A 10,916-nucleotide genomic window follows, 5' to 3' on the forward strand; every position below is an offset into this window, starting at 1 on the left:
TCAAGTAGAAATTATAAACTTTAAATTGTAATTTTTAATAATTATGATATACAAATAATTGAAATTTTGAGATGAAAAGTCACTACATGATGAGATGATGGTAACTTCAACAGTCACAAATAATTTGATTCACAACAAGTCACTAAATATTTGTTTTTATTTTATTTTATTTTCAATAGAAATAATTTTAATTTTATTTTGTTAGAAAATTTAAAATAAAGTTAATTTATTAGGGTATCTAATGTGTCAAGATTCTAACATAAAGAGATAAAAAAATCTCAAGATTTCAATAAAAAAAATATTTTAATTTATAGGATGATCATTAATTAGTACTATAATCCATACACGAAAATAAATATGGATTACAAATTTTATGTATTTGTTAATTTATGAATCTTGTAAATAAATTGTTTCTTAATATAACTTGATTTTTAATTATAAGAACATATTATATGTATCATTGAGAGGCTATATATTTCTAATTTTGATACAAATAAAAAAAACCTTGATTTGGAAATAAATGTATTCAGCACCATATAAACAAAGTAAACTATCTCAAAAAAAAAAAAAAGTAAATAGTGTAGATTTATTACCTTTTATATTTCAATTTATATGTTCAGCTTTATTTAAAAAATATCTACAATATTGAGATTATAATTAATTTTAATAAGTAAAGATATGTATTCAACGCTTTTTAAAAAATTAAACTATCCAAAAAAAATAAATAGTGAAGATTTATTACCATTTATACTTTAATTTATATGTTCAGTTTTATTTAAAAATTCTACATTCAGATTATTTTCCAAAAATGTTATTTAGTGACAAGGTAAGATTACTAATATCATCACTAATTAAATTTAAATTAATTATTGTCCAATATTTACATCATCTTGGACAGATTTTGTAAAATGATCTTTGTGCTATTTCATTATTCATTTACAAAAAAAAATAGTAACTAATGCTTTTCAATTTTATACTTATTAGATTTTCGTTGACAATATATACAATATTAGAAAAACAAAATACTGTTTATATCTTGGTATTCATTAATACCCAAAAATACATATCTTTAATTTGAAATTAATATTAGCTCTTTTATCACTAAAAAACATAAATTAAATAAAATTTGTGGGTTAAGTTTTGTTAGGTTTAAAAATTCTGAGTTGTCCTAACTATGGGTCCTCAGTTTATGGGCAAGTTAAAGTTATGCTTTTCATTCAATTTTCTCCTTAATATTTATTAAATTAATTAAATAATTAAAAAAGTTAATAATTTATTTTAGATAATTAATTTATATATTTATATTTTTAAAATAACATTTTTTTAATATAAAATATTTTATATCTTAATTATTTATTTATTAAATACAAATTATAAACTTAAATATTTAATTAATAATAATTAAGTAGATGGACTAAATTTATATCTCAATAGTATATATAATTATATTTAATAAAACATTTATATTAAATTAGAATCTAAGACATAAAATAGGGTAACTAATAAAAAAATTATTTAACTTATTAACCTAGCTCTATTGAAAATGGAAATTTTTAATGAACAGAAGTTGATGTTTCTATGCCATTCATGTGGGATCATGTCAATTAAAAAATGTTAAACATAATAGTTAAAATTTAATTAAAAATGTTGAATAATTAATTAATTGTGTAATTATATAACGATTAAAAATATAAAGTAATGATAATAAAATTCATTAACAAAATTACATATATTTTCAAAAGTCCATAGAATTAACTATTCTTCTCTCCAGAATTTAAAAACTTAATGATTATTAGAATAATGTGTTTCTATATTTTTCTATTTCATATTTTAAGATTTTTTATTTTTACATTTCATAGTTTTGTTCTTGCGATTGAATTTTATCATAATTTAAAATTAAATTATTCAATAACAAAAATAAAATCTAAATAACAAAAACAAATGAATTAGAATAATTATTTTAATTAAAAATATTTTTTATGATACATTCTTAGACTACCAAATAAACATAAAATTTTATACTTAATACAATTTATATTTTATTATATTATAAACTAATTTCAACGTTAATAATAATAATAATAATAATAATATATCAATTAAAATAGAAAATTATAAAATTAATACAATTTATATTTTCTTACGTTCTAAACTAATTTCAAGCACAATACTTTTATGTTTTATTTTTATTTTTTTGAGTCGATACCTAATTTATTTTTCGAAAACTATGAAAGAATCGTTCTTTTAATTTTGCTTTGTTTTTTCTTTTCAAGCATTACCTTTTGGTTATAGGAAGGGTATTGACACTATCGTTAGTGAAGTGGGATATCTCTGAAAAAGAGGTTGATTTTATATTCTAACTTAGACTAAAGAAGTGATTCTTTGTTTTTTTTAAGAATAATTTTTTAAACCATTTTTAACCTCAAAAAAATCAATTTTTATTTTTAACCTTTTTTTAAAAAGTTTTCCATTTTTACCCTTACTAACCTTTTTTTTCTTTTTATTTTTCTCCTTCTTCTTCCTCCTTTTCCTTTTCCTTTTCCTTTTCCCCCATTTCTCCTTCCCGTTTTCTCTTTTCTCCCCCTCTCTTCCCCGGTGACTCCCTAGGCGACATTACTTCAGCCACAACCACAACCGCCGCTCCCCTCTCTTCCCCGGCGACCTTGCTCTAGCTCCGTCGAGCCCAAAGGAAATCGATCCTCCTTCTTACACATCGATTGTAAGATTCTTTCGACCTTGCTGTTCAATATGTATATGCATTCTTTCGCTCTTCTTTTTTCAATCGAAATGAATAGGTTACAAATACATTTTAGCTATATAGTGGGTTTACTTGCATTATGTCTGTTTATGAGTATTATGTCTGTTTATGGATCTTGAGCGTGGATCGTGGGGATTGGGCGTGGATCGTGGGGCTTGGGCGTGGGGGGTTGAGCGTGGGGTTTGGGCGTGGGGCGTGGTGGGTTGAGTGGGGAGTTGGGATTGGGCGTGGATTTTAGGGATTGAGCGTGGGTCGTGGGGGGTTGAGCGTGTGGCGTGAGGGTTGAGCGTGGGGCGTGGGGTTTGTGTGTGGGCGTGGGGCGTGGTGAGTTGAGTGGGGCATTGGGATTGGGCGTGGGGCTTAGGCGTGGGCGTGAGGGTTTAGCCTTTAACATCATCTGTAGACTGTCTCATTTGAATCTTATGTGGGTTGCGCAGGTATCTATTTTTGTGTTCTTATTCTCACAATGTTGCTCCAAAAGGGAAATTTATTGCATTTGTTCAACAGAAGCTGAACAGAAGCTGAGACTGACAATCCTGCTGTTGAACTAAAGGCTGGAATTGATCTGTTGGGCCCTGTTGATGAAAAGTTTATTGACACCTATGATAGATATGAACGATGTTTATTGACACCTATGATAGATATGAATCAGTGAACGAACCTTCTCTGGACAATTGTTTTATATCCCTGGTTAGTTTTTCTTTCATTTTAAATGTCCATTGGTCATTTTTGGATTAAGTTCTAGTTAGCTATTAATACACCAATTTTTATTCACAGAGTTATGATGCTACAACTCACTTTGAGTCCACTATTATGGATGTGCTGAACATGTATACAGCAATAACTGGAAAGGTGTGTTATTTTTCTCTCTTTATTTGGAGTCGGTCTTAGTTGGCATGTTTCCAGAACTATCATTGTTTACGGAAGTTAAAATGTATAGTTAGTTTGGTAGTTCTAAGAAGCTTATTTGATCCTGGATTATTCTGAAAAAATCATATCTTTGGGCCTTGTTTGATGAAGGGTTATTTGAATTTAATCCAAACATCCCATTATCAATCACTTCATTAATCACATTATGAACTAAACTACTAAAAGATCCTTAAATTTAACTTTTTATAAAATTTTAAAGCATTAAACACTAAGTACTCATGTAACCCAAATATCCTAGAAATGAGATTATTTAGGTTATTTTACCATTTTACCCTTACCCTAAATATATAATGATTGATGGGATGATGGATAATCCCAAAGAGCCCATCATCAAACAAACTTTAATGATATTTTTTAATGGAGAAAAAAAAAGCTTCAATAAATTAGACTTGTTTCATCATAATAATAATATGGATTTAGAATCTAAAAAGGCATGGAAAGAACTTGCGAGTCAAATCCATTTGATAAGTATGCGTGTATAATTCAATAATTATATTCTCAAGAAACTGAAAAAAAAATTGGACTTTCAGTCAAGTATTATGGTCTCACAAGAAACTGCCAAATCAATTGGGTTTTGGTCATCCCATATTGAGATGCATGAAAACTGCACATGTCAAGTGTGTTTTTTTTTCCTTTTCTGAATTCAAATAATACAAGTAATATGATTCTTGGTTAAGTTTAATTTCTTAAAATAGTGTAGTTAGTTAGCAAAGAATGCAGGTTATACTAAAACTCTGCTTCTGGTTTGGTTCATTGTAGGTCTTAGATCTTAGTGTGGATCTAAGTGCAGCCAGTGCTGCAAGAGAATGAATGAGCAAGCACATTCTTATCCAGTTTTCAATTTCACTTTCATTTGTATTCTCTACTTTTTTTTTTAAAAAAAATTGCTTAGAATTCGTATTTGTGGATCTATCTATTCCGATAAATTAAAGCACAAGACTCTCTATTTAAAAGAGTTCAAATATTAGTCGGAGTGGAATTTCCAACAAATTATTATCATCACAAAAATAGATTATGGATCACCAAGAGAGCTTGAAATAATATATACTGCAATTTTGACTGGACAATCAATGAACAAAATGAGAAAAAAAAATACACTCCCTACTTAAAACACAAAACTTTCAACTTGTAGCATCTGCATCTTCTTCAACATTAGGTTTCATACTGTGATTCAACCTTGAGTTTCAACCTTGTAGCTTTGGCAGATTTAATCTTGAGTGCTTTGATTCTCTCAACTCTAGCCCGTTTCAAGATTATAAGTTGAGAAATCTCTATGATTAGCTTCTGATCAGCAGCATCAAGTGACAAAGGTTTTGAAGATCGAGGAGGCCTTAGAGGTTTTTTAGACGATTTTTTCTCCTTAACTACTTTAGTTCTTGTCTCAAACAATTTCACATCATCCAAAACATGAACGTTGCTAATGTTGTTCATAGTTGTTTCAGTGGATCCATTAGTTCTTACCAAAGACCTGCAGGAAGTCTTGGAATCAACAGCCCTTTGTTCTTCTTCATCTTCTTCCTCACTAATACACCCACCAACACCAGTCTCAATATCTGCAGTTTTAGATAAGGAATCCATTACAGCATAACAACTCTGTTTTACTAGGGATGTCACATGGTTTGTTAAAAATTTCCAATAAAAAATTAAATTTTTTTGCGGTGAAGGTGGATCGAACACCTGACCTTCAGATCTTCAGTCTGACGCTCTCCCAACTGAGCTATCCCCGCTTATTAATAAAATTATTATATTCGTTTTACATATTGCGTGGTACACAATTGAACTGCAATTAAATTCACGCCCCACCCAAGCCCAAGCCCAAGCCCAAGCCCACGCCCTGCCACGCCCGCCCCACGCCCCATTCACAAACCATTCAGATTAAACTACATTTCTCGGATCAAACAAACCAAAACAATAGAACTAACTAAGCATTTCAATCATAAACCCTAACTAAAGCCTAAATCCTAAACTAAAACCCTAAATCCATAAAACTTCATACTCCATATGAAAAAGAATGAGAAGGAGGAGGAGAAAAAGGAGGAGAAGGAGAAGGAGAAGGAGAAGGAGAAGGAGAAGGAGAAGGAGAAGGAGAAGGAGAAGGAGAAGGAGAAGGAGAAGGAGAAGGAGAAGGGAAAATATTTATTAAAAAAAGTTTTTAAAAAAATTGATATTTTTGAGGTTAAATATAAAAATGACCGTCTTTTAAGGATCATTTGATCAAATTTTAAGGAAATTTTTTATAAAAAAAGTTAAAAAAAATTGATATTTTTGAGGTTAAATATAAAAATGACCCTCTTTTAAGGGTCATTTGATTTTCCCTTCTATCACCTATGCCAAATTATGTAATTGGTTGTGACTTTTGCAAAAAAAAATAAATTAATGAAACATGTTTTATCTTTTAAAAAAAATTATTACATGAAAAACATAACTATTTATTTAGTTGTGATCAAATTATTTTACAAGCTTAAAGAGCAACTAATAATCCACTACACAAATTTGTAATTATTTTGAAAATAAATTGAATTGAATTTTGATTAGTTGTTTTCTTTGTTTTACCGATAATTAAAAACTGAATTCAATTAATAGAAATTCACCACTAACATGAATTATTATCACCTAATAAAGTGCCTTGATTTATGTGTATTAACATTGGAACAAAAGTCTGACTCAACTTTTCATTTCATTTGATTTGATTTGATTTCGGCCATTATTGGCCGAGGGTTTCAATTAAGCCCAAATTAACTATAGAGCTCAATTAAATATTGATTGGTTACAGTAAATTACTCAAGGACAAGGACAAGTACGCCAACTTCGAATTCCAAAAAATAAAATTAAAAAAATATATGTTCATATTTTTATATTTTTATTCACATTATTAATTTATGAATATTTAGGTGATCATATGGATATATATTTGCTAAATTTTTAAACTAATTTTATAAATTTCATTAATGAATTTAAATTAGAATATAGATAATAAAATTAAATTAAATTTACATAAAATTCAAATATGAATTAAGATCCACCTATATACTTTAAATTAATTAATTTAAAATATTTTGATAACTAATTAATAAAATGTTGTTAATTTTTAGTGTGATGTATATGAGTTTATTAATATTAACTGTTTTTGAAAATTTAATGTTATTATCAACAAATTGAAAAAACTATGTATCATGAGTATCCTTTATTAATTTTGACAAATAATTACTATTAATTAAGAAGAAATATTAAGACAATGAAGAGGCAAATTGTTACGCCCTGAAATTCTAATTTCCTACACCTAAATCAACGTAAATTCGATCATAAATGCGAAAGCGCTAGAGTGCCTTTCTAAGCTGACCATTGAAATGAGTGCTATAAAAGTCGGTCTACGGTCTCGGTCCCTCCATCCACACGCATCTCCTGCACAAAGCTCAACTCCAAATCTTTCTTCACCTATCATAAAAACATGTGGTTGGATACACCTACACCACACAAGGATAGTGAGTCGATAGACACAACAAACATTTTAAAAGAAGACATTAAAATACATTTATACTATATTTGTATCCATGAGTGTTTTTAAGGGAATACAATCATTCGTGTGTACAGTTACATACTTGAGCACATGTTTAGGACCCTTAGCCTAGAGAGATGATCCACTAGGGAAGGCATCCATCCGTCCATACCGTCAGCACATATTTTGGAATCCAACTACCAGAGCTCATCTTGGTAGCCATCCTCCCATGACCTTCAATTCCTTCATCATGATCACTTCCATTCCATAGTCCTTAACTTAAAAACATCCTCTTTAGAAAACATGGACATGCAATGAAAACAATCTTTGAAAACCATATGCATCGTTTATATAAAATACATGAATAAATAGCATTATGTGGGTTTAGAAAATAGTGGAAACGAATACTTGCCTTAAATTCCTTCATCTGTAGGATCATCGATTGGACCACTCGGTCCTAAGTCTTAGTCAGGACCGAACGCTCTCGGTCGGGAAAAGTAGAATTTTAGGATGTGACACAAACAATGTCAACCGTTGGATCAATTAATGATTTAATTGTCAGTTTATTATTTTAACAATATAAATATGCATTTTATCGCACATCATCTCATATTATGTATAATAATATCATCTATCATTTCTTATTTCTCACTCTAGAATTCTAAAAATAATCTCTAGAATTTCAAAAGTCATCTATTTATTTTGTGAGTGTTCTTCGAGTTCTTGACTCTTTGTATTTTTGTTGAAACCCGGTAATCGATTTAAGTACTTTGTCAAGTTCGTTGCGTAGAGATTTCAGTGCTGAATCACTACTAGATTCGTTGTACTTTGGGAGACAGTCATCTGCGATAAACTTCAACACAAGGAGAGACGGTGAAACTGTTTTAAGGAAAATGTGGTATGCACATATCTCGAATCAATTTCTCAAATTGGTGATTTTTTATTTGTATATTCTAATTTTTTAAATTTATTTGAAATATTATTATATATATTTATTTTAATTTTGAAGAAAAAATATTAACAGTATTTATATGATTAGTTTATTAGTATATAGGTGATTATATGCAGGATTCTTAAGTTATAATTGTACTAATTTTAATAAATAAACAAAATTAGTGAGACCTCATTGGTGTTCACAAGTCCATGCAAAATTCAAGAAAGAAATGACAAAGGCCATAAAAATAATCATGCAAAAATGGAAACATAGTCGACAAAAGGAATGACAAAGAAAACGTCGTCGTTGCGACCATATTTTTTTCATTGAGTAAACGTCGTCGTTGCGATAATATTTTTTCATTGATTTTTATATTTATTGCGGTACCGAATATTAACAAAGTGTATGTCACTCCCTCATTTCTTTAAGAGATGAGAGAGAAAACGAGAGAGGATTCTTCAACTCCCGCCGTCAAACCTTAGATAGTGTTACCAACCCAACTTGAAGTTGGCGATGTCGTCGCTACCCCCGCCTCTCAACTAGAGCCGAAGGAAACTCCCACCTAGTATAAGGATTTAGAGAAAACGAGAGAGGACTATTCCTCTCCCGCCGTCAAACCCTAGATAGTGTCACCAACCCAACTTGAAGTTAGCGATGTCGCCGCTACCCCTCGCCTCTCAACTAGAGCTGAAGGAAACTCCCACCAGTCTAAGGATTTGGTGTTAGAGAATTCATCTTCTATTTAGTGAGTTTTTTTCTTTTCTTACTAATATGGGCGTATATGGACATGTGTGATCTAGATCTAGTATAAAAGGGATAGGGTTGTGTTTTCTTTTTTATCTATTTTGTGTTCTATTGATCCAAATTTGAGTTTAGAAGAGAAATTGTATGTTTGATTGCATTAACTATTGGATGTGTATTCATTTAGCCTCTATTGGAACAATTTTTTCTAGATCTAGTTAGAATCAAACCTTATTACACACGATCATATTTCATCTATACATCCTCTTGCATTTATGCCAGTGATTCAGATTTTGAAGAAATTTATAGTTTTTATAGTTCGTTTTTTTAGTTGTTAAGTTGATGTTGAAAATTTCTAATGATGCCGTATAAGATGTTGTTAAGTGAGAATGCAAAATTACTATGATTCTCACCACTAGTTAGGACAACCAATGATGAAGCTTGTTGAACTTGTTATTTTTGTTGCATTTTGATTTTTTTTTGCTCTATTTTATATTTCTTCTAATATATCGATCTTTGTTCATGTAAGAACTCATAACATCTCATTTCATGACTTAGTTAGTAATGTTTTGAGTTAATTTTTATCATTATATGAGCTTAAAAATATAATCAATTAAACGAATTTTCTTAAAAAAAACAAATAAGAAATAAATCTTACTGATAACTACCACCAAAATTAAATCTAAAACAAGTATTTTAGTATTCTTTTTACAAATTTTATTGCCTAGTACTATTTACAAATATTTATATAGTATTATAATTTAATACCAAAATCAAATGTGATAATGTGATATTATTTCAAATATTAGTGTTTTTACATAAAAAAAAAAACGAAGGCCTTATTCATATAATTATTATATTTTGTGATGTCAGGCTATTTACAACTGTCTCAAAATTTTATATATATGGACTATATATGTTAAGATGTTATAAATAGATAAAAATATATCTAGTCAAAAATTTATATTTGTTTCCAAAATTGCTATGACCTATTAATGTAAAAATTAATTATCTTTTTGTAAAATATCTATATAAAGTAGGTCTAAGGTGAGCAAAAACCATATACAAAAAATCAAATCTTAAAGCTCTTAAAGCTCTTTGTAGTACATATTTATCTCCAATGGCATCCTCAAGCAATAACAACCCGATCAAGGACTTGTCCCCAAGAGATTTTAATGATGAAGATCATAAGCGGATGAAGAAGAAACAAAAGGTCCAAGAAAATGTTGTTCAAGATCTTAGTTCTCTCAAGAATGAGGGAAGAAAAATCTATGAAGATTTAAATGAATACGACTTTGAAGATGAAGTATTCGATGACTTCGACGAAGAAGATTATTTTCACTCATCTGACAGCGATGATGATGAAGATGATAGCGACTACGATTTAGAAGAAGTTGCTGATTTTCGTGACGTTGTTGTTGATGCTAGTGCTGCTGAAGTTGAAAAGAGGGGAGAAAGTGAGGGCCCTAAAGAGAAGGTGGTGGGTGAAAGTAGTGAGAGCGTCAAAGAGAATGTGATCATTGATATCAAGGGGAAAGGGAAAGCTATAATAGACTAAGATGATTTTCTTTTATTTATGTTCTTTTGATTTTATTTTTGTATTTGTACTCAGATAAAATTATTTTGAAGATAAATGCAAGTCTATCATTTGAAAAAAAAATATGATTGTCTCTATATTTTAATTAACTAGTTGATATGATTCATTTACTAACAACCATATTTCCCAAACCAAAATCATGAATCATAATTCATGCATATTGACTAATGATATAATTAGATTGAGTAATAATAAATTTAATATCAAAATAGATTAAATTGTATCTAAATTTAAGAAAAGTTTAAAAAATATTGTAATGTTATTCTATTAAGATAATTTACGTGACAAAAATCTTGTCTAATGGTTTAAAAGTTTCGATTTCGATTTCTACTACAACTATTTAAATTGAGGGATGACAATTTTTGAGAGGGTCAATATCATTTTTAAAAGTAAAATAATAATAATAATAATAATAAATATGGAGTGTTGGTTTTGTTTTCTATATTTTACCAGGGTTGTT

General features: G+C 29.1%; 1 protein-coding gene and 1 non-coding gene across 2 annotated transcripts; both read right to left on the reverse strand.

Moving 5' to 3' along the window:
* Positions 1–4,840: 4,840 nt before the first annotated feature.
* Positions 4,841–5,266, reverse strand: LOC124939214. Its single transcript, XM_047479718.1, has one exon. The coding sequence runs from the start codon at positions 5,264–5,266 to the stop codon at positions 4,841–4,843; it is 426 nt and encodes a 141-aa protein (XP_047335674.1).
* Positions 5,267–5,342: 76 nt separating this feature from the next.
* TRNAF-GAA lies at positions 5,343–5,415 on the reverse strand. The gene has a single exon. It is a non-coding gene; the product is annotated as a tRNA-Phe (tRNA).
* Positions 5,416–10,916: the final 5,501 nt, after the last annotated feature.

Source organism: Impatiens glandulifera, chromosome 5 (assembly GCF_907164915.1).
Source record: "Impatiens glandulifera chromosome 5, dImpGla2.1, whole genome shotgun sequence".
Taxonomy (NCBI): Eukaryota; Viridiplantae; Streptophyta; class Magnoliopsida; order Ericales; family Balsaminaceae; genus Impatiens; species Impatiens glandulifera.

What these genes read in the sequence shown, in the direction of transcription:
- LOC124939214 (XM_047479718.1), bottom strand. Translation starts at nt 5,266, where the DNA reads ATGGATTCCTTATCTAAAACTGCAGATATTGAGACTGGTGTTGGTGGG.